This window comes from Fringilla coelebs (assembly GCF_963513975.1).
Source record: "Fringilla coelebs genome assembly, chromosome: 17".
Lineage (NCBI taxonomy): Eukaryota > Metazoa > Chordata > Aves > Passeriformes > Fringillidae > Fringilla > Fringilla coelebs.
In genome coordinates, this window is record NC_140043.1 from 5,567,271 (window position 1) to 5,590,771 (window position 23,501).

At 47.9% G+C, this 23,501-nt stretch overlaps 1 protein-coding gene across 4 annotated transcripts in view; it reads left to right on the forward strand.

Annotated features, from left to right (window-relative positions):
* TPCN1 (two pore segment channel 1) overlaps positions 1 to 23,501 on the forward strand; it is a 42,433-nt gene that overhangs the window by 8,478 nt on the left and 10,454 nt on the right. For 3 of the 4 annotated variants that reach the window (XM_084216966.1, XM_084216967.1, XM_084216968.1), the window contains 15 exons: positions 9,213 to 9,337; positions 11,798 to 11,974; positions 12,801 to 12,914; positions 13,733 to 13,863; positions 15,041 to 15,129; positions 15,699 to 15,733; positions 16,287 to 16,345; positions 17,075 to 17,174; positions 18,056 to 18,172; positions 19,033 to 19,157; positions 20,737 to 20,785; positions 20,983 to 21,046; positions 21,820 to 21,864; positions 23,062 to 23,118; positions 23,209 to 23,262. In XM_084216966.1, coding sequence (XP_084073092.1) covers positions 9,213 to 9,337; positions 11,798 to 11,974; positions 12,801 to 12,914; positions 13,733 to 13,863; positions 15,041 to 15,129; positions 15,699 to 15,733; positions 16,287 to 16,345; positions 17,075 to 17,174; positions 18,056 to 18,172; positions 19,033 to 19,157; positions 20,737 to 20,785; positions 20,983 to 21,046; positions 21,820 to 21,864; positions 23,062 to 23,118; positions 23,209 to 23,262 — 1,341 coding nt within the window. Of the gene's footprint in view, positions 1 to 5,804; positions 5,835 to 9,212; positions 9,338 to 11,797; positions 11,975 to 12,800; positions 12,915 to 13,732; positions 13,864 to 15,040; positions 15,130 to 15,698; positions 15,734 to 16,286; positions 16,346 to 17,074; positions 17,175 to 18,055; positions 18,173 to 19,032; positions 19,158 to 20,736; positions 20,786 to 20,982; positions 21,047 to 21,819; positions 21,865 to 23,061; positions 23,119 to 23,208; positions 23,263 to 23,501 lie in introns of those variants that run through there. The other variant, XM_084216969.1, reaches the window with a different exon arrangement.

Genomic DNA, 23,501 nt, shown 5'->3' on the forward strand with positions numbered 1-23,501 from the left:
TTCACTAGAATACACCAATATGTTCCTGGTCTTCATTAACCAAATGAAGAAATGCCTGGAGAATTAAGACTAAGGGATCAATCCTGGGATTTTCCTCAGTGGGAGCACTGAGGAAAATTTTGCCACTTGGGTCAGGGGGGTGAAGAGACCAAGTCAAAGCCCTTTCTTTTCAAATACAAGGCTGGTGGCAGGACCTTATCTCTAGTGGTTGTGAAGGAGAAGACTTAAACATTCTGCATTTTCTATACTTTGAGGCAACACAAATGCCTAGAAAACAGAAATGTTGATGGAAGGTTTAGAGCTGTTGGAGAGGCAGCAAAAAGTCACGGTAGCAACATGCCTGGGCTGGCTAAAACAAAAGATAAACAGATATTTAGATAAATATATATCAAATGAAGGAATAGCACCTGGAGTAGAGGAAAATCCTGAAATGTGGTCAGCAGAGTTAAAGGTGCTCTAAAGGACTTGAGAAATAAAAGATCATATTAAATCATATTAAATTATTCCAGCCTGTCAGGAATTCAGGGTTTAACACTCCAATAGTGTTACAGGGAAACTCAAGAAATACTGAATATATTCTATATACTGACTATATTCTATATTTGCTGAAAAGCCGGATGACACAGTCATTGTATGACCTATTCTTCCATCCCCACAGTAAATAGAGATTAAACAGCTGATTCTAAAGGCTGGCATTTAAAAATCAGCAGATGACTTTTGATTTCTGAGGCTGCAGCTGAGGCAGTCTGTACATTGATGAGAGTGACTTTCTTCCAGCCCCAGAAGGTGTTCTGCACCAGGCAGGAGATTTCAGGCCAGCCAGCCAAGATTTCCAGGCAAACAATGGGAAAGCAGCAGTAGCTCTTCTAAAATCTGGATTCAAATGACTTTTTTTTTTTTTTTTTTTGGTGTGTGTGTGTGGAAGATTTTTGAGTCAAAGTTGTCCATTTTCTGAAGATGTGGTTCTGTGTGAGGGCTGTAGGACTTGAAGCAAGGACCAGTTGAGGGAAAATCAGCTGTTCAGCAGATGTCACATCAATGGTTTAACTCCTTCCTTCCTCTCCAGCCATTAAATGCAACCTCCAGTTGCTGCCAGCAGTGGTTTCCACCAAATGTGCAGAAGCCTTTTTTCCTAATGGAGAACAGCTCCCCAGCTCTTGGGGCTGGGGTTTTCCCTGCTCCTTTACAAGTGTCTTCCTCTGAAGTTGGCAGCCTTTCTTTCCTGTGTGAGGGACAAGGCAGAGGAGATGTGGCAGTGTTGTATTTCAAAGGAATCAGCGTGGTGGAGTCGTGTTCTAACACTACAAAACACAATTACCTCCTTAGCACTGCTGCACCACAGCAAATAACTCTAATTGGTCTCAGCCTGTCATGGGAAGATGTTGAGAGTTTGTTATTTAACTTTTAAATTTATGTCATTTTCCTGCTATCCCTCTTTCTTTAGGGAAAAAAGGTCAGGAAGGCACATACTTTATTACTGCCTTCTTCATTCTAGTGCTGCTTTGGTCATGCTGGAGGTTTGTTACCCAGATTAATCCTGGGTTCTCCCAAAGCTTCCTCTCTGCTCCCCAGTGCTGACTTTGTGACTTCCCTGGAGAGCTGCTGGTGGCTGGAGCTGGCAGTCAGTCCTGGCAGCACGCTGCTCTCCTTTAAAAGGCCAGATTGCAGCTTAATCAAACATCTTTCCAAACTGCATCAGGGAAATCCAGAGGCTCTGCTTTGGAGAATTGAAATGAGGAACGTGCTCTTAAACTGCTGACATTGTGTTGTTACTGAAGCCAAAGCAGATCTTTAATGTGCTAAAAGCAGGAGACGCTGGTTTCCCTTTTTGGAACAAAAAGAGGAAATTCCTTCATGTAACAGGATATGTTAAAGAAATGTTAGAGCTGAGGGACTCTGATATTGTCTCTTTCCATTACTTCCTCAAAAATTATGAATTAGAAATGTGTGTGTGTGTGTATTTCACGTCTGGCCTCTCTCTCTGCCTCAGGCAGAGCTGTCTCTTCTATTTTTCCTTTTTGGTTCGGTTCAGCAAAACCTTAACTGCTTCCAATTGTTTTTTCCATTCATTAGTTGCTCCATAGAGCCCCTCAATGACTCAGATATTTAATTCCAGTTATGGTATGGATTTATCTCAGTGTGTGTGAAGCCTTTGTTGCTGTGATACGATGGGACTGATGAGATTGTGGAGCATATTGGCTGCTGAAAGGATGGATAATGTGAGTTGTAGGTGATCCTTCTGTTGTGGCTTTGGCTTCTCCTTTTTGGTGGTGTTGTGGTTCATTTGTTGAGATAAGAAATAAAGGATATGAAACCAGCAGCAATTTGGCTTGATACAAGTGAGGTTCTTAATTATAGCTTCCTAATGCAACCTTTCATTCTGTGGGACTTTTACTGTGTAAAAATGCTTTGGATTGGACTTGGCAGCTCTGTTAAGGCAGGAACTCCTGTGTTCCACAGTTGTATTTTGAAGGAGTGCCTGGTTCCAGCTCTCCCTGCGATATTTCATGGACTCTCAGATGCAGGAGGATTTAATCCCACATCTGTCAGGAGGCAGCTTTGTGGAACAGGGCTTAGACAGGGGGTGGTCTGCATCTGTCAGTTCATCTTCAGCTGCTGAAGTCTTGCTAACCTAATTATGGATTCCAGACATCCCAAAAAGGAGGGATCTGCCCCTCTGCCTCTTGCTGCTATGTATTCAGGAGTGAAAGTTGTCCCAGGATCAAACAGTTCCTGGCCAAAACTTCCCACATCATATTTCAAGAGGAAAAAAAAGCTGGAGTGACTCAGGGATGAGATCAGAGGAGAGCAGGTGTCCTGGGGAGACAAGGAACTGCACAGATGAGGATCTCCAGCCAACAGAGCTTGGCTGCTGTACATGGGGAAAATTAGCCTCATCCTCATTTTCCTGGAAGTCTTTAATTTTTTTTTTCTTTTATTCTTCCTTACAAATGTCTCTGTCCCCAGGAGGGTGGTGCAGGAAGCCAACATCCAAGTGAATGATCACAGCCCTTCTCCTGAGTTGCAGAGCAAAGGGTTAACTGGCTGTGCCTCACTCAGAGCTCCCTGGATGGAGCCAGGCTTTCTGCTGGGGCTAAACCATTCCCTACCCTGCTTTAGCTCTTCTGGCATGGTGCTCCTTTGTGCCCAGGGGTTTTTCCATGTGTGCAGTGCAGATGTTAGCGAGGATGCAGCGCTCCCCTAATTAAACAGCGCTGCCCATCAGCTGTCTGCCGTGGAAGGAGCACGACTGAGAAGAGGCAATGATATAGAAAATGTGACTTACCATGCTGAGGGACATCTGCTCCTCCTTCACGAGGATTCAGCTCCCTGTGGTGATGGAGGCAGGATGTGAGCTCGTGTTGCTGCATCCTCGAGTCAAGGCGAGGACGTCGCTGGAGTCGCCTTTTACCGCTCACAGGAAGTGGCAACGTCCGTATCTTTTAAAAAAACTTTCCTGTGTTAAATAGGAAGCTGAAGTGACTTTATTTGTTGAGCTTCACAGCAAGTGAGTGCTGTGAGAATACAGTAAGACAAAGAGCCCTGAGGCCTTTGCATATGTTTCTGCTTTGCTGTTGTCTCCAAGGAAGAGCATGACTCAGTTACGCTGGCTCGAAATATTCCGAAGTAGATTATTTCTCCTGTAGCAGAAGGGCTTGGCACTGCTCTCTGTTGGAGATGCCCTTTTTTCCTAGGCAACAAACTGACAGCAAATTGTTTAGACTTCCCCATGGCTGTTCTCTTCCTTCCCACAATGTCCCCTGAACCAGGACAGGCGCTGAGATGTTTTGGGCAGCAGGGACCAGTCCTGCGATGCTCCCGTTGGCGCGGCGCTGAGCTGGCAATCAGGCAGCAGAGGCAGAGATTTCCCTGTCTGTCTCACCTCTGAGATGTGTGGCCAAGTGCCAGACCAGCTGTGCTTTCCAGGCAGCTCCCAGCTTTTTTTCTCCGGGGTAGGTGAGCCTGGCCTTGAAGAGACAAGCCCATGTGTGTTCGTGCCTCAGTGCTTGGGAGGAGCAGTTTCTTGTCAGCCTCCTTGGAGCACGGAGGGGAGATTGATCCTCTGGAGGTGAAGCTGCATGGCCTGTGAGCTCTTGGAAAGGAAAATGCCATCACTGGTGCTGGGACAACTCCAATACTCGACTAAAATCTTGGCTTTGGGTCTGAAGATGCCTGCACAGATTGTGCTGGGGAGAAGTAGGCATCTACCTTGTTTCCTTGTTTTTTTATGGATTTGCACCTTCTGTAGTGAGTGTTCAGCTGATGAGAGCTTTCCAGGAGAGAGGAGTGCTTCTGGAGTGCTGTCCTTCTTCTCCTTGTCCATCCTCACCACAGCCTCAGGGAGCAGTGTGGCTGAGAGAGCCAAAAACCTCAGCCAGCAGTGGGCTCCTGCACTGGGACCTGGGACAGGTCTTGGGTGTGAGCTCAGGAGATCCAGGAGCACCAAGAGAACCTTTGATCCTGCTGGGATCTGCCTTCTTCCATGGGCTCATGGTCAGTGCTCTGGGATTCCTGGTTATGTTTGTCTTTAACCAAAAGCTTGGGCTCTGTCACTGAGTTTGGGAATTACAGATCCAGTGAAGATGGAGAAATAGAGGGGGTTATGGCAGTGAGGGATGCAAAGCCTGAAAAAAATGACTCCAGCTGAATGGTAGAACGGTAAAATCATGGAATGCTTTGGATTGGAAGGAACAGACACATTTTTGGAGAACAGGTTGCTCCAAGCTCCATCCAGCCTTGAACACACTGGTGACTGGAGCTGCCCAGACCATGTCCCCTGGACAGTTTGACCTTTCCCCCATGCAGGAGGTGATGCTTTCCTTCCTCTTCCCTCTTTTGGTGGATCAGGGACCTTGCAAGGCCACGTGAATGAAGATGTGTCCCTTCTCCAAAGCTGTGTGTCCTTGGCATTTCTTTTTTTGCCTGTTAAGAGAAACATTACTCACACATGGAACTCATTGGAGCAACTTGCATATTGCATCTTACATTGGCTCCACACGTGATGCATGAACACTATGAATGACAGAATAAGGATATTTTTTGCTGATTTAAGTCACTTCTGCCTTCATATGTTCTGCAGTGTTCTGTCATCACAGATGTACTTGCTAAAATAGCAATATCTGGGCAGGATGGAAACTTATCATCCAAAGCATCCTCAAGCATTTAGGAGAAAGCCCTGGGAAGTCCAGTGAAGGCTTTGGAGGCAGGCAGTGAGCCAGTAAGGGAATCTCAGTCTGTTTCAGTGCAAGGCCATAAAAAGTGTGTGCTGTCTGGCAGGCAGAACATCTGGCAAACTGGCTAATGAGAGCCAGGCTGGGGGAGCTCCAAGGCAAATGGAAGAGCTGCCCTGTAGGGTTGGTTTATAACTCTCTGCATTTGTAGGAGGTTACTCGTTTGTTGGAATTTTGAAAAAATTACTATTTGTTTGAAGAAGTGCAGACATCAAAAACTGTGGAATTCCAGAGTGGCTTCAGTTTGATGTATAATAGCTGGCTGGGAAGGGTGATTTATCCCAGCCTCCTGTGGATGTTTTCTGTCCCTTATTCTCCTCTCAGCTCTGCCCTGGAGATCCCCCATGGCTGCATGAGCTCCTCCGAATGAGAGGAGTTTGTTTGCTCTCGGCCCATGGAGAGTTTTTCCTTCCCCTAAGCAGGGAATTTGTTTTGCAGAGGGAGAGGTTTGGGCTCTGGAAAGTTTATGCTCCTTCTCTTTCTTCCTTGTTTTTTTGTTTTTTATTGTAATGATGACATATGGAAACTATTTACACAGGAGCATGCTCGGCTGCACTGAATGGAAATGCTGGAGTCCCGGCAGTCTCGTTCCGGATGCCTTGTGTAAGCAGCCAGCTGGTTTTGCTTTTCCTTTTTTTTTTTCCTTTCTCTTTCCCCCCCTCTTTTCTTTTTTCCCCTCCCTCCCTGCCTCTCTCTGTTTTCAGGGAACGCCTGGGATAAGTTACACAAGTGTAAGGAAGGAAGCTTTGCCATCTGTGACCGGCTCAGTTCTCTTCCTTTGGCGTGCCCCTTGCGCCGCAAACTCCACCAAATATCTGTTTTCTTTTTCGTGCTGGAGATTCCTTGCTGTGCCTGCTCAGCACTTCCACTCCTCTCCCGTTAGCTCATCGTGAGCAAGTTGTGCTAAATGCCAAAACACGAGAGCGCAGCACACGAATCCCCAGCTTCTCCAGCACGCTGGTGCCCGGCAGCTCCTCGTCCTGCAGCCAAACCTTCCCAAATCTCACCCTGGGAAACACCCAGGGAAAGGATCTCACTCCTCGTCCTGCAGCTAAACCTTCTAAAACCTCACCCTGGGAAACACCCAGGGAAAGGATCTCACTGAGCTCTGAGCCACCTTCCTCAGAGGGGAGGGGAGAAGCCGCTCACTTCTGCAGGCAGCAGAGCAGGATCTGTTGTGCGGAGCTTTGCCCCGAGGAGCAGCTTTGGGAAGGAAGGGGAGGCAGGAGCCGCGGGCTGCGAGCACCAGGGGCTGCCATGCAGTGGAGGGAGCTGCCTGCCATCTACCTCGAGGATCCCGGGAGCCCCGTGCAGAGATCCTCCTTTCTCATTGAGCTCCATACTGATGGTAAACGCCGTCGGGGATGTCGTGCAGCACGAGCGGAGCCGAGCTTGCATTAGTCTGTGTCATTGTTATCATGGGAGCAGCTGAGGAAATTAGCTCGCTGGAGGGCTGCCAAGCACACAGTCAGAGGGCTGCTCTTCGAATTTATTATTATTTTTATTATTATTTATGACCCAGATGATGCTGTTGCCTCAGGGATGCTAGATCAACCTTCTGGTACCTGATGGGGAAGGAGCTGATCCACAAAATGCAGCTCCCCACCGGAGCACTCGAGTGCATTTTCTGTTGTCTGTGCCTGGTTTAGACAGCAGGAAAGCATCTTCATTCCTAGAGCTGTTTTTCGGTTCTGATTTGCATCTCTGAGTGCTGTTTTGTATTTGCAACCTTGGTCTCAGAGCTGGGACAGCTCTCCTGTGGGAAGCACAGAGCAGGGTGCTGTCCTGGGTTTTGCTGGGGTGTGTCTTTTCCTAGTGTCTGTCCTTTCCAGAGAGGTTAATTTTTGCAAAAGTGCTGCTTCAGGGTTAAAGGTGATTTTGGCATCTTTGTCAGGGTTAAAGGTGATTTTGGCATCTTTGGGCAGGGTCCAGTGTCTTGGTGTTTAGGTTAGTGCTGCAAACCTTTGCTGTTTTGGTCACAGTGTGTTTTGATCTTCGTAAATTTTGTATATTCTGTAATGTAAAGTGCAGGTTCTGATTAAGATATGCTCCTCCTGTAACTGGTAAGCATCAAATGTGAAAAGGTTTTGCTCTCAGGCTGCAGTTTGAAGGAGTCTGTCTTTTTGAGACACATCCCCAGCAAAAGCTTTGTAAATAATAACATTTAAGAACTTTTTAGAGCCTGCAATAGAACGCTTGTGATTTTTGCATATGGCTGTCATCTCTTAGTTAAAAAGCAGACAAACCAGAAAGCTGCCATTCCAGCTCCGTGGATAAATAAAAACTCCATCATTCAGTTTTTTTTTTTCAAGAGCTGTGCTAAATCAAGGGGTGTGGGGGTGGAACCGGCCTCATTCAAACATTTGTCCAGATTTTGAGTGGTATTTTAAGGGTGTGGGGGAAGCAAGGAAGAGAAACAGGCTTCGTGCTGCAGAATGCTCAGCAACCTGAGTGTGCAATCTGGAAGGTCTTCACAAACCCCAGAGAAATGTTATCTTAATTTGATTTGGGGGTGGAAGAGGCAGCTGTGGCTGTGCACTGGTGAAGGGGCTCTGATTTCTTCCCACTCCCTGCCTCTGCCAGGAGCACATGGTGCCATTTCTCTTGGCGGGTGCAGAGTTTTTGGCATGGGCTCCCTCTCCACTCCAGAGGGTGTTCTGGAGAGACTGAATCAGTAATTCATCCAGGATTATTTTGTCACAGCAAATCTTCAGCAGGCTGTCATGAGAAGGGAAGAGAACCTCGTGGTGCTTTTTTGCCCACTCTCAGATAACAACTTTGAACACAGAGAGAACGAGCTGCCACACCACAGCTCCTGTGCTCATAAAAAAAGGGGGAAATCAGCACTGCTGTGCTGGCAAGCTCAATTTTACATGTACCCACTTTGGGAACATGAGGCACTGGGGGAGGGAAGTCTCTTCTAAGAGCAGGAACAACCATGTGATGGGGGAAATGTTTGAAACTCTGGAGAACTGAGAGTGTGCCTAGCTCCAGCACAGGCCCTAAGCAGGTCTCACTGCTGGGGGTTCTCTGCTCAGTATTCTTTGTCAAAGGTAAATTAAAACCCCCAGTCGCAGAAGAAGACACCGAGTGACATTCCCTTTTTGTACAGTAATTGTCTTCTTGCTTAGTTTTCATCTGTCTTAATAGCACTGAGGCTGCAGAATGCAAAAATGGCAATTATTTTGGAGTTTACACACATGCCCTGTGTAACTCTTCTGTGGGAAGGGCACTGTGTATGTGTAGCTCTGCTTGTGAGTTGCTTTTTTGCAATTGAATTGTTTTGGGGTTTTTTAAACAGAATCTTTATTTACAAAATCTGGTTCACACGTTCAGTATGGCATTGTTCTGTAGCTCTTTGCTGGTGAGAAGGACAGGCACTCAGAAATATCAGAATTAATGTGTGGAGTGGGAACAGAAAATTCATCTTGCGGTTTGTTTGCATCAGAGGGGTGTCAGTACTTATCAGCACCTCAGAGTGTTGATGTGTTATTTAGTGGCTCTGAAGTGCTGGGAGAAATGGGGCTTTCTACTCCAAGTACTGACAGCTCCTCTCCTCACATTGTGCCCCGTCCATCCTTCCGTGGCCTCTGCTCCAAGGACATGTGCAAACGCTTCCTGCTCCTTCAGCAAACGCTCTTCCCTTCACTGGGCTGGCCACCCTGGGAGGCTGGTGGCTCTTACCTGCCTGCTTGTAGACTGTGATGCTGATAGCAAGCTTCAGGCATGACAGCACACACCCCTGAGCCAGGAGAGCTGCTTGCTGTACTGAGTAGGAAGCTGTCTCTGCTGATGATCTTCTGGGAGCATCCCCGTGTGCGAGTGCTGGGTTCGAGCGTCTCTTTAAAGCTCCTACCTGCCAAGAGTCAATTTGTCAGTGTGCAGCTGCCACTTTCCCAGCTGCTCTGGCTGTCTGTGATCCCAGAGCCTCCTGCTGCACCCCAGCTTCCCTGATGGCTGATCCCTGTTTCTCTGCTGCAGATGGAGGCAGCTATGACGTGGTCAGCGATGCCTCCAGCCCCGCGGCCAGGGAGTGCTGCGCCCAGCAGAGCTCTGCCCGCCACAACTGGGAGATGAACTACCAAGAGGCAGCCATCTACCTCCAGGTGAGCCCTGCTGGGTGGGGGGACAATGCTCTGCAGGAGCTACGGTGGTTCTTGGCCATGGGAAACAAACAGCTTCTGTTCTGAGGCTGAAAATTCAGTGCCTTGCCAAGGATTCTGCTTCGGGAGTGGGGCGGTGCTGGGGGCACCTCCAGATAGGCTTTGGAAGTCATCTGGGACAACTAACAACAAAATCCCCACCCTGTGCCAAGGGCTGTGCTGGCTGGGGGTTCAGCATGTGCACAGTTCTGCCACCTTGGCATGGAGGTTTCTGTGGCTGGTCACAGATTGTCATTTCAGCTGGTCACAGATTGTCATTTCATCTCTGCAGTCGCTCCTTGGGGAATGGTCAGTGCTCTCCTGTTCTGGAAGTGCAGGTCCCAGTCCTGCCTAGGCCATGGGGTGGGTAGGTGGGTGGCCCAGTTAGTGTCAGTCGAGTCCTGCAGGCCATGTGAGACACGAGGGAAAGCAGAGGTCTTGATTTCTACAGGATTAAAGGATGCTGGGATTAGGATCAGCCTAGGAGTGAATTTTATAATATTTTAAACAATGAAGAATCAAACCCCACCCATGCTTCAGTTACCAGGAGCACCATCTTTACTGCAACAAAGGGTTTGCTTTTTGAAGGTTGCTGTACATCTGGTGTGAGGAATTAGCCACCAAACCTGAGCTTCTCCCCGAACTGTCCCGTCTGAAATGGTTGCTGGTTCCATTACTGTCCATCCTTCCTTCTCTTCGTTCCCTTTCAAAGCTCTGAGGTGCTTTGGACCCAGCTGGGTTTTTTGGGTTTTTTTTTGTTTAAGCCCACTGCAAGGTGTCAGAAACCATTTGTTCCTTTGTGCTCTGACCCCACAGGAGTGAGAAATCTCACTTCTCAGATGTTTTAAAACAGTGTAGCCTGGACCTTGGCAACACTTGAGCTCCGTGGTGAGCTGGAGCAGCCCTGACAATGGCAGGGCGGCTCCAGCCTCCATCCCAGGCTTTTGTTTAAACTCCTGATTATTGGAGCAGCTCTGCAAAGGGTCATTGAGCTGCTGCAGCTCTGATGGTAATGGGCACAGCAGGCCTGGCCCTTCAGATGGGGGTGATTGCTGCTGCTGCCTTGACCAATGGCCACGGTGACGCCGTCCTTGAAATGAGGTAGAATCACTTAGAGAGTTTTGTGAGCAATGGCTGCAGGCAAGTGTTGGGTCTGGATAAGAGGGCTTTGCTGTCCAGGCACGTTTGGAATTGTTTGGCTCCCAAGAGGCAGGATTTAGGCTGTTTGTCATTCCACAAGCGTGTCCTGCCAGGGTGGATGGGAAGGACCCTGCTGATCTCAGCTGGGCTCTGTGCAGGGCTGGCTCTGTGCTGCTCCAGCCCAGCTCTCTGACCCAGCAGGGTTTGTTCTGAAACCCAGTGTGAGCTGCAGTCAGGGAGACACACTGGGAACCCTCTCCTGAGCTAGTCTAGAGAATGCTTCATTTCCTAAAAGAGAGTTCCCTGACCTCGTTATCCATTTGCAATCACAGCTATTCTGCTTTGATAGTAATAGCTTGGCTGTCCTTGCAGTAATTGCCTGCCTGGGAAGATGTGAATTTAAATAAAACCTTACCACTTCTTGTGCATCTGTGTGGCCCTGCTGGGGAAAAGTGATCTCTTATGACAGTTCCCAAGAGGCAGCAAGTTTCCTGTGAGTGACAAAAGCTCCCTTGCCAAAACTGTTGACTCGAGAAAGAGAAGAATCTGCTGGGTGGTTCTGATGAAAACCCTCTAAAATCTCCCCAAACTAAGTTTCATCCTAGGGGTAAAAATAGTCACGATGTAGCTGTTTGAAAATCAGTTTTAGGCAAAGTGTTAAGATGGAGTATCTGACCTTTTAATGTTAATTAAGCTTTCTAGTTAAGAGGGAATGACAAAAATCAGCATAGAGACTTGTTAATTTTGTGTGGAGTCTGTCTTACATTCGTGAAGCAGAAAACTCTGTGTGTGCTTCAATGTTTTCTCCCAGACATTTTGCAAGGCCAAGATAAGGAGGAACAACTGTCAGCCAGGTCCCCTGGAGCTTATCTGGGTGTTTTCCTGTTCTGTCCTGAAGAAATTTAATCAAATAAGTCTGTAAACATGTGGAAGTAGTTGCCAGTAAATGAAGTGCTGTGTTTGTGTTGGGATGTTGGCTGAAGTTTCTTTGCCTGCCTTTATAAACTCTCCCAGCTCTCTGCCTCATTGTGAAAAGGCTCAGGGGTTTCTGAACCAGGAGTTTGTGGATGTTAGAGAGTTTCATTACTGAAATGTGGTTATGAGCAGAAGGGGATGTCCCGTGTGTGTAGAATCCATTCCTCAATAAATACATCAACAACAGGCTGTAAATGAGAATAGTCTGTTGGGAATTGTATCTAATCCCTATAAAAGTCTGCATTCTTCGCTCTTTTATTGTACCAAGAGTCACTAATGCTATTCCCTCCTTTATTCCTGCTGCCCTAGGAAGGAGAAAACAACGACAAGTTCTTCACTCACCCCAAAAATGCCAAAGCACTCGCTGCCTACCTCTTTGCACACAACCACCTTTTCTACCTGATGGAGCTGAGCACGGCCCTGCTGCTGCTGCTGCTGTCCCTGTGCGAGGCCCCAGCGGTCCCCATGCTCCGCCTGGGCATCTTTGTGAGTACCTGCCCCTAAAGGACAAAGCCTGCTTGCTCTGCAGCCTGGGGAAGAGGAAAAGGATGGCCAAACAGAGAGGAAGGAGGAGGCACTAAGAGGAAAAAAATCCATTCTGTAAATGGTTTACAGCAGATAGGCCAGACAGCAAAACTTCCTTTTTCCATCCGATCTAAGCAGACCACAATGAAAGTGATACTCATTTTGTGTTATCAATTTGTGCAGTTCTTCATTCAGTAACAGAAATAGGTGGGTTTTTCCTTTTTCATGAGATAACTCAGCAGTCTGTGGGCTTTGATGGGGTAGTTTCAAAGCTGTTGTCAGGGTTGGTGCCATTACCCCAGCACCACCACTGGTTCCTAGAACACCGATCAGGACCTTCCCTGTGATTATCCAGAATGTCTAATTCAAGGAAAAACCCTTCTCTGTATAAACTCTCCCTGCCCAGGAGCTCTCCTTCTTGTGTTCCCCTAAAAAAATGTCCATCATTTTTCAAAGTGTTTCTGCTCAAGTTGTTGATGTCTCAGCCTTTTGTTTCAAATGTATCAGTAAGTTTTTTCCTGTGTTGCTCAAGCCCAGAAGGGACATGGATTTCAGGAATTTCTGGTCTGGTACTGCTTGGAGGAAAATCGCACAGGCTTTAATAAAAGCACAAAGCAGTAGATATAGAAATTTTAAAAAACACTGCTATGTTAGCTGTAGAAGATTGTCTTGGGGCTTTCCTGCATGCCACAAGGCGATGCTCAGACTGCTGTCAAACCCAGCTGCTCCTTGGAAAAGGAGGGGCAGGAGCTGTGCTGCTGTTCTCACCAAACCTGTGCTGCGGCAGGTCCACGCTACCCTGGAGCTGTTTGCGCTAATCGTGGTCGTCTTTGAGCTCTCCATGAAGATGAGGTGGCTGGGCTTCCAGACCTTTATCAGGCACAAAAGGACTATGGTCAAGGTGAGTTATCTGCTTGATTGTCAGGGCTTCTCCTTTAGCTCCTCCAAGAACCAAAGAGCCAGATGCAGCATTGGCCTGCGCTGCAGCGGGGGGACGTAGCCGCTGTGTCCCAGCTGCCGGAGGATTCATGTGAGACCCCTCAACTCTCAGGTCTCAGAGTCTCTGCTGGTCACAGTGACCCCAACATACATTGGAGAGTCTAAGAAGGAGTCAGAGCTCTTCTGGTCTCGTTCACAAGGTGGTTTATTGTTTCTTATCTATAACATTCTGCCGAGGTCCATTCAGCAGGTCAGACAGAGGCACACTGGCCACCCTCAGGGGAGTGTTATCTTTTTATACTAAAAACTACATGTACATTATTTACCATAACTTCCCAATACCTATTACCTATGTTAGACAGTGAGCTTCTACTCTAAACCACTCCAAAAGGGCCAATATCACCCAGAACATGGAGACTAGAAAGAAGAAGGAAAAAGGACAAGGCACACCCAGATTCCTCCATCTTGGGACCCTGAGCCCCCATTTTAAAAACCTCAAAAATCTATTTTTTCACCCTGTGACAAACTAGCTATTATCCTACTTAAACTCTCTTGACTTGTAATTCTTCATATAAAGATGGAAATTTGCTCCATGGGTCAAGATGGGGTTTTGGGCTCTGTGCCAAGGTCTCGGAGCCCCCCGGGCAGGAGCTCGAATCTTCCAGGGCCGCCAGAGGAATTTCCTGAGTTCCGACACTCAGGGACACCTCCCATCCTTCAAATGAGCAGATAAGCAGGTGGTGAGGCAGAGCTTTGCCTCTGATCCCCCCTTTCTTGCAGACGTGTGTGCTGTTGGTGCAGTTCATCGAGGCCATCGTGGTGCTGGTGCGCCAGACCTCGCACGTGCGCATCACCCGCGCCCTGCGCTGCATCTTCCTCGTGGACTGCCGCTACTGCGGGGCTGTCAGAAGGTGATGCTGGGCTCTGCCCTCACTCCTGGGGCTGGGCTGGAGGGAGAGCACTCAGAGATGGGCACAGGTCTTGGGTCTTCAAAGGGACCAGGAGCAGTTGGTGGTTGTTGTACGGTTGTTTATTGTGTGAATACATCAGTTTGGAAGAGTTCAGAGTATTGAGCTCTCTGCTAAAGCTTCCTGGCATAGAGTCCTGATGTTCTGAGCAGCAGCTAACGGCTACTACTCCTTTTTTTCTTCTTCCCCTTTGCACCCCGGTACAAGGGGATTTTATTCATAAATCATCCAGTCAGCTAAAAACATGATTGTAAAACATTCTTCCTGTCCCAGCTTGATTCTAACGTGTGAAAGTAGTGTCAGTTCTTCCCCAAAATCTACACATGTACTTCTGTCTGTTCATGCAAATAGTTCTGTCTGTTCTGTCCAGAAATGCAAGCAATGTTCTGCTGTTTTCATTATGTCTGGCACGAAGTTAATTTTGTGAAAGGTAACACTACTGAACTTTAAAGTAGGCTTTAGGGCTTTTTACTAGCTAACACAATCTCTTAAGGTGCTTAAGATATATTTCTACTTACCTAAAACTAAAACTTACACTTTTACTTCATGTCTGTGTGGCTCAATATATTTCATTTTCTCTAAAGGTTCCAATTTAATCCCTGCATTCCTTTCTCTCTCTGAGGGACTCAGAGAGGCTTCTATTTCATGCATTCCAACAAAATCCTGCAAGCATCCCAGGAGAGTCAGTGTCTTTCAGTGGCATTTGTGTTGGAGATGGTTGCACTGTGAGCTAAGTGTGGATATTGTGATGGTGCACAGGGCTTGGGTGTATAAACCACCTCAGAGACGCCAGCACAGGGTGTGGCTGCACTGGCTCTGCTCCTGGGCTTGCCTGGAAGCTGCACAGTGAATCAGGGCTGGTCTTTAGTCTGCAGAAGGAGAATTGACAGTGTGACATTAGTGTTGTTTGCAGTACCTGAGAGCTGACTGCAAAGGACAGATGGGTAGCTTGAAAATGATCCTCATTTAGCAAGCTTTCCACTTTTAATCCTTGGAGGGAGTGGGAAGAAAACCCTCAAGTGTGGGGTGGTGCTGGTGGTGGGTTTTTTCCTTTCCCCTGACAACCTGGAGGAGTAAATGTGCAAATTTTAATTTATTAATGTTTTCTCTTATTTTTCAGAAATCTGCGACAGATCTTCCAGTCCCTCCCACCATTTATTGACATCCTTCTCCTCCTGCTTTTCTTCATGGTGATTTTTGCTATTCTGGGTGAGTTGTATTTATGGGTGGAGAAGTGATGTTCTTAACCAGTCATTGTCCAAAAGCCACATGAGCAGCCTGGATGAATCTAAAGCTGATCAGATCCAAAGTGTTGCCAGGATCTTCCATTTATCCCATTTCATCTGCAGTCATCTGGAAGGGAGAGTTAAAACATCCAAAAAATCTGAAGGCTGAGTATTTAATTTTGAGACAAAAGTCCTTTTAACCTCTTCCAGAGCACAGTCAGTGGTGTGTGTTTTCAAGCTCTGCTTTCACCTCAGTGTTAACACTTTAGTCTGCATCCCCACAAATGCATGTGTCTGGAGTGTACCTGCTACAGCCCAAACCATCCCCAGCTTATTTTCCAAAAGGAGCAGTGAAATGCCAATGACATCTCTTGGCAAATCTCTGTGGAGGAAGTCTTCCAGAGACTTCCATCCTCAGGGTGTCAGAGAGGATTTACTGTTAGTGGGACCTTCCCTTTGGGAGCTGCTCCACTGCTCGGCATTGAACTGACTTTATTTTTGTTTGTTCTTTCTCCTTTCTCTGCTCCTCTGTTTTCTCTGCTGCCTCTTCAGGTTTTTACTTGTTTTCTCCTAACCACTCGGATCCAGTGAGTATCTTGATTTTTTCATTAAGAATGCAACATTACAGTGCAGCCATGGTTTATTCCATGTGAGACCAAACTGCTGGCTGCTCCTGGCAGTGTCACCCTGCTTTACCCTCTGTGGGGAGGAAGACTGTGGAAGGAACTTCCTCGGAGACAGGATGTCCCAGAGGGAACATTCTCAGAGTTGTTCCTTGTTCTTGGTGCCTTCATTCAGCCAGAAGAGCCACCTGCCACTGTCCCCAGGGGAGGAGGTGTCTGGGGCAAAGCTCAGCCACTTCCACTGCTGTGGCCAGAGTCCAGCAGCCACTGGTTCCTCCTGCCCAGGCTGTGGCTGCCTGGGAAAAAGTCCTTATAAAAATGTGCTTTTGGCTTAACCCTTCACACACCATTTCTCAGGGAACTTTAGAAGTGCTGAAGCACTTTTCCCTAGGGAAGGCATCAGGGAATTGTGGGAGTGCCTGTATCCAAAGGGGTGGGGGGACTGGTTGTTTCTTTGAACAAAATGTCCCTGTGAGCTCCTGCTTGCATTTTGTCATGGGATTTTTTTTTCTTTCAGTACTTCAATACCTTAGAGAACAGCCTGGTGAATCTCTTTGTGCTTTTGACCACTTCAAAGTAAGTTCATGCCCTTCTATCTCAGTCTTTCCCTTTGTCCCAAAGGAGTCTGGCAGAGCCAAGAGTTTATCTGCAGAAATGCTCTGTCTCCAAATGTGTGACCCCTTTCCTCTGCCTGAGAGAGAGATGTCCAGGGTCAGCCTGCATGGGAAGAGCTGCTGTTCCATTTTACTTTAGGACACTGTGACCTCAGCTGCAGAGTTATCTCTAAAGACTCAGATGTCTTCATCACTGTGAGGGGGAAACAGCTTTGTTAGGGCTTGGTCCAAGAAGGGAAAAATGTGTGTTTGTGCTCCTTTGTCAGCCAGCAGCTCACTGTTGAGGAGTAACTTCCCATTCCTGTGCTGCACTTCACCTGTCTGCTAGGAAATTGGGATAACAGCAGTGAGTAAATATTGATCTGCTGTCAGGGAGAGCCCTGAGGATTAGGAAATTAGCAAAGGACGGAAGAAATCTGAGGTGGTAACACCTGCACCAGGCTGTAGTGCTGTTGTTGAGTATCAAAGCATAGCCCTTAAGCACACCACAAATCCCACGGGGTGTTTTGTTTGGGGTGTGAGGAATGTGCTTGCCGCATTTATTTTTATTCCACGAGTTTTGTACAAAAGTGCAGATCTTTAGATGTGAGTTCATACTCACCCCCCCTCCCCTCCCTGTGCCTGTTGCCTGTGCAGTGGGCTGTGTGCCATGAGGGTTTGGGGGTTGACCCTTGTGTCCTTTGGGATGCAGTTTCCCCGATGTGATGATGCCGTCCTACGCCCGCAACCCCTGGTCCTGTGTCTTCTTCATCGTGTACCTCTCCATTGAGCTCTACTTCATCATGAACCTGGTGAGTCCCCAGGGGAGCACTTCCCTTCCCTCTGCCTGCTTTTGGAGCTCATTGCTCAGCAGAGTCATCCCCACTCCCAGAACTGCTCTGCAATCATCTCAGACCCTTCGGCAGAGCACTTCTAGAAGTGGCAGCTTGGCTACAGATAGAACTCTTTTAATGTCTAACCATGAGGAATTGAACTAAATCACAGAAAACCAAATTATATGAGCATCTTTCAACTACTCTCCCATTAATATCGTGCTTGGAGTGACATACTCGGTTGCATGAAATTTATTATCCTTCTCTGTCTTAATTATTTATCATAAAGTGGCATTTTATTATCTGGACTTGCCCGAAATACTTTGTAAATCAGTTTGAAGGGGATGGAATTACTCAGGATGGCAGGACAGCAGTGCTGATCACTGCAGAGTGAGAGCACAGCTGCCCAGGGGAGGATGTGAGTGCTGGAAAAGGCCTTGCCAAAGGAGCTGAGGAATTCTGCAGCCCAGGGTGAGGGATTTGATGCTTGTGGTTGGATTTCACTGCCTCCCCAGATGGGGGGTTAGCCAAAGCTCCCAGGAAGGGTGGATCCAGAGAGCAGCCCTCAAACCCTGCTTTCCAGGGACAGATCAGGGCATTTTAATAAATCTTTTGATATGGTTCTCTGCTGGCACTTGTGTAGCTCTTAAAACCCACTAGCAAGTGTTGAGAGGCCAGAAACATCTGGGCCTTCTCCAAAAAGTGGATCAGAGCTTGAGGATTCCTTTGTGGGATCCCTGGTGCCAGCGGGACCTCACCGACTCCATCAGCATCTGCTGTGCCTCTCCTTGCTTCCCTTAAACCCTGCAGAGGATTAAGGTCAAAACAGCACTTCTTAATTTTTTTTCCTGTCTTCTCAGCTTCTGGCTGTTGTGTTTGACACTTTCAATGACATTGAGAAGAGGAAGTTCAAGTCCCTGCTGCTGCACAAGCGCACGGCCATCCAGCACGCGTACCGGCTGCTGGTCACCAAACAGGTACAGCTGTGCCAGCAGCACCCTGGGCTGCCTGCTCAAACAGCACCTCCAAAAAAAGGGCTTTTGTCTCTGGGCATTGTGATCAGGCTCACCATGGGCTGGTGGTTTTTTCATTCATGTGCACCTCTGTTAGTGGGGAAAAAGCAGAGCGCTCTGAATTTCAGCCCTGCCTGAGGTTAGGGCTTGGTGAAATGAGGGAGGGTTGTTCTGGAGTGCATGTGATCATTGATTTCTCTCTGAATCAGTCTGGGTCATTTGAGGACTTGTTTGGCTTACCAGGCATCACTACTGAGAGGAGGGATGGGTCATTCAATTGAAAATATAATCCATTTTCTAGATCCTGCACAAATGAGCAGTGCAGAAACAGAAGGAATTCACCTACAAGCAGCTTTTAACAGAGACAAGCACTGGGGGAGAAGGTTGAGTTCTTGCTTCACTTGTTGGAGCAGCAAGAGAAATAAGACCCAAAAATAACTAACCCACTTCTAGTAGATTAGTTCATGTTTAGTGCACATAGTTGATGGTCTTAAAAAAGTGCCATGATGGGATCTGTTAGGCTGCCTGCTAATTTCCCAAGAAGAGGGGTTGAACTCTGCTTGGGGTGTCTGGTTGGACAATTTTCAGGTGATGGGGCAGCAGGGAACAGTTCTGCATTTGCTGGAGGGACCCATTGCCAGAAAGGCTTTCTGATTTCTGTGCCCTGGGATGAGCTGGGTGTGTTAAAGTAATAGCTCAGGGTACTTAGGGGGCTCAGTTATAACATATGAAATCCTGCTTAAAACAAATCCAGAGTGAGAATTAAAAGCTCTATTCATTCCTGCCTGCTGCTGCTGCTTCTGACAGCATTCCTTTGTTGCCAGAGGCCATCTGGAATTTCCTTCAAGCACTTTGAAGGGCTGCTGCGGTTCTACAAGCCTCGGATGTGTGCCAGGGAGAGATATCTCACCTTCAAAGCACTGAACCAGAGCAATACCCCTTTAGTCAGGTAGGATGGTCCTGCTGCTGGGTCACTGGCATATTTTATGAGAATCCTTTCGCTAGGATTTTTCTCCTGAGAAGCTGAGAAGCATCTCAGGAGAAGAAAAGCTCAGAAAAGAAAAGTAAACAATAACTGTCTGATGGCTGTGGAATGTGGTCTGGAGATGGTTTACCAACAGGTGCATCTTTGATTGGTCTCATGGGGATTGTTTCTACTCGATGACCAATCGTGGTCCAGCTGTGTCGAGGCTCTGGTCTGTCACAAGATTTAATATCATTCTTTGCTAGCCCTCTGATGTCTCCTTTCTCTTTCTTTAGTATAGTTTTAGCATAGCATTTTTAATATAATATATATCATAAAATAATAAATCAGCCTTCTGAAACATGGAGTCAAGATTCTCATCTCTTCCCTCATCCTGGGCCCCTCGAACACCAGAGCACTGCTGCACCCAGAGCAGGGAGCTTGCTGCAGTCCCTGCAGCTGGGCTGTGCTCTGGAGAGGATGGCTGGGTGAAGGGTTTTTCTGGGAAGCAGGGAGCTGGGAGGGGTGGGTACCCTGAGAGCTGAGGTGCTGGAGTTCCTGCGTGCCCTCTTGTGGATACAGCCCTGCTGGCACTCCCAGGCAGGAGCTGCCTCCCTCTCCCCTGGCAGGGCAGAGGCAGGAGCTGGGGAGCAGCACTGGAGCCTGCCTGGAGCATTTCCTCACTCGCAGCTTAACAAGTTTTTGCTTTTTTCCAGCAGCTGGCTGTCCCCCCCAGGGTTTTGTTAATTAAAATTTGGTTCTGCTGGTGCTTTCAGGGCTGCCATCCTCTGTGTTATGAGGCAGAGAATTGCCATTCTGGTGGGGGGGTGGGTGCAGCTAACTCCACCAGCAAGGGAGTAGAGGGAATTAGAGCAGGAGACCTTCTCTTCCTTTTCCTTTGTTCTGGCCACAGACAGGTTCCAAGTGACTCTCCTATGAAACTGGTGCTGATGCTTCTCCTTGAAGTCAAGTGCCACAGAGAAGTATTGGAAATGCACAGGGAGAAAGACTGAGTTGTGAAATTTAGGCACCAATGTCACCAGTAAGAATCTGAGAAGTTCAGCATCCTCACTTCCAGACACAGAAAAGCTGTTACAGGCCTGACCCTGGGCACCTAGACAGGCACTCATGTTCTATGAGTTTCTTTGCTTTCATGTCCTTTTTCAAACTTCATTTTTACCTTGAAAAGAAAATGTGCAAAGATGTTAGAAAAGGACTGTACAAGTAATTAAGCCAGTCCAAGACTTCTTCATGAAGAGCAGTGCAATCTCCATCCCTTGGAGTTGGCATCTAAGCCTCAGGTCCTTCCTCTCACTGGAGTTCAGCAGAGTCAGAGTTTCCCTTGAGGGCTGAAGCATTACAGAAAGGAGATTCTGGCTATTGTCAATCAGGAACCTTTGGCCAGGCTGGGAAGAGGTCACTGCTGAGCCCTGTCAGCCCTGGCTGCACTTCTGATAAGGAGTTAATAACTTCCAGGGACTCTCCACTGGTGATGTCTGACAGGGACAATTAAGGATCTGCTCACCCTCAAGGCTCTGATCAGATGTTTCTTTCTGTTTTGCAGTCTAAAGGATTTTTACAATTTCTATGAAGTTGTTGGCTTAAAATGGAAGGTAAGAGTTTGTTGGGTGGAGAGGAAGGAAACCGTGTGTGGGAGGGAGAGAAAAGGAGTGGTTAGAGAGGAGCTGGGTGAGAAACAAAGGCAATCTAAGAGAAGCAGTGATGGGGGTAGGGTGGGTCTCCATCCCTGCCCTTTTTTTTGCATGGATGTGGCTCTGGCTGCTGCTGACCGTGGCTGTTCTGCTTCCAGGCCAAGCGGAACCGCGAGCACTGGTTCGATGACCTGCCACGGACTGCCTTCCTTATTTTCAAAGGTAACTCACTCTTTCCATGGCAGCATGGGCTCAGCTGGCAGGAGGAGCATTCTTTACAAAGACAGGACACTCTGAAGGGACTTTCTCTTGTGTCCCTGGCAAACACCTGAGGGAAAGCCTTCTAACCAACTCCATGTGTAGCCAGAGCCTCTGAGCCAGAGACTTGGATTCAGAGTCTCCAGGGAGGATTTCTGTCCTGTAAATATTCCTGTGGACTGGGGTTTGTGTTGTCACAAAAGCTGTTAGGCTGCCTGGTCCCATTCAGGTCAAGGACAGCAGTTTGGGAAGGGAAAAGAGAGGCCTGAAACCCCCATCAGAGTCATATCTTGCCAATTTACCTCCTGTGGCCCAAGTTCCCTGACTGGATGTCACCATTCAGAATTAAGAACCTGCAGCTCTTCTGAGGTGGTGCATGCTCCTGGGGAAGAGCTGACAGCCTCTGATCCAAATGCAGCTGCCACAGGAGCCCTCAGAGCTCTGCTGATGCTCCCCACCCTCCTTGTTGTTCCAAACACAGAGCATTTACCTCTGTCCACCCCAGAATTAGCACACAGAGACCAAACAGGGCATCTTGGGGGCTAAGGATAATGACTTCATTGCTGCTAAAATTTTAAACTTGTTCCCAAAAAGTGGAAGTCAATCATCTGCTGATCTGTTTAGCCTTTGTGCTGAGGATTGGTATGGAAAATGTCTCTAGGGAGGAGACAGAGGGATCTGTGCTGTGGAGGGGGGTGTAAATCATGGTTTGTTTTGTCATCCTTTCCTTCACACAGGCATCAACATCCTGGTGAAGTCCCGTGTGTTCCAGTACACCATGTGTGAGTAGGAATAATCTGCTTGGCTCCCTTGCTCCTGTGGCTCTGGTGTGCTGGCTCTGCCAGCCCTCCAAGGAATTTGGAGGAGCTTTCACAGAATTCACAGAATCCCTGGGTTGGAAGAGACCTTCAAGATCATGGAGTCCAGCCCAGCCCCAACACCTCAACTGAACCCTGGCACCCAGAGCCCCATCCAGGCTTTGTTAAACACACCCAGGGATGGGGACTCCACCACCTCCCCAGGCAGCCATTCCAGAACTTAATCACCTTTCTGTAAAAACTTTTTCCTGATATCCAACCTGTATTTCCCTTGGTGCAGCCTGAGGCTGTGTGCTCTGGTTGTGTCAGTGCTGCTGCAGACAGAGCCCAGCCCAGCTGAGCACAGGCACCTTTCAGGAGCTGTGCAGGGTGATGAGAGCAGCCCTGAGTCTCCTTTTCTCCAGGCTGAGCACCCCCAGCTCCCTCAGGGGTTCCTCACAGGGTTTGTGTTCCAAGCCCCTCACCAACCTTGTTACCTCCTCTGCATGCATCTCAACATCCTTCCCAAACTTGGTGTGGTCTGAGCTGTGCTTCATGGACAAATTGTGGAGTTTTGGTGGAGAGGGAGGGAACTGCTGCATTGTCCCACCAGCCTGGGCTCAGCTCTCGTTCTGGAGAGGCTCCCTGGCTCACTGCACAGCCCCTCTGTGGGGCTGGTTGCATTTAGGTGGGTTGGTGGTCAGCTTTCCCAAACCTTGGGGGTTTTGGGGGGTTTATTTTGCAGCTGAAGGATGCTGGATAAGGAAGTGCCTCCCCAGTGAGCCACATTCTGTTTGCTCTCAAGGAGCTGTGAGCATCCTCACTGCTGGAGGGATTGCTTGGCAGCTGAGCTGCCTGAGGCAGGGAGTCTGTGCTTCTGTTCTCTAGAGGAGGAAGAGTGCTTCCTCCTGGTGCTACCTGCTGGCATCTAAGTGATCATTCCTTCTCAGTAACTCGGGGCTGGGCATCTTGGTTTTTTCTTTTAGTTTTGTTTATTTTTGAACATAAAGGCATCTGTTAAAGGCCTGGAGAAAGACATGGGGGAAGACTCACAATTTATGAGTTCCCTTTGTTCACTGACTTGGAACCAATGCCACTTTTCCTGTATTGTATTCTTTTTGTTGGCCTAAGAAATGGATATCCAGGAGTGGTTTTGCTATGGGTTTTTCCTTTCTTTTCCAGACACTGTGGTGGCTGTGAATGGAATTTGGATTCTTGTTGAAACCTTCATGCTGCAAGGTAGGAAACATCACGGCTTGTGGCTCCACTGTGGTGCTGGGGGATTGGAAAAAAGGGAGGGCTTGAGAATGCTGTTCTTGTGTCTTGCAGGAGGGAATTTCTTCTCCAGGAATGTCCCTTGGAGCTACATAGTCTTCCTCACGAGTAAGCTGATGCCTCCCCGCAGAGCTGTGTCATTTCCTGAGGAGCTGGGGAGGGAATTGAAGCTATAATTCAGCCAGGGTGTAGAGCCTCCATCCAGAACAATGGTGTGCCTGGCAGGGATTGTTTTGTAGACTTCTCCAGAGAGAAATCTCCACACACACAGGGGAACGTGTTGTTTTGGAGGGGGAAATTCTCTTTGGCACCTCACTGAGAATGAGGAGCATGGGTGGGCTCAGAAA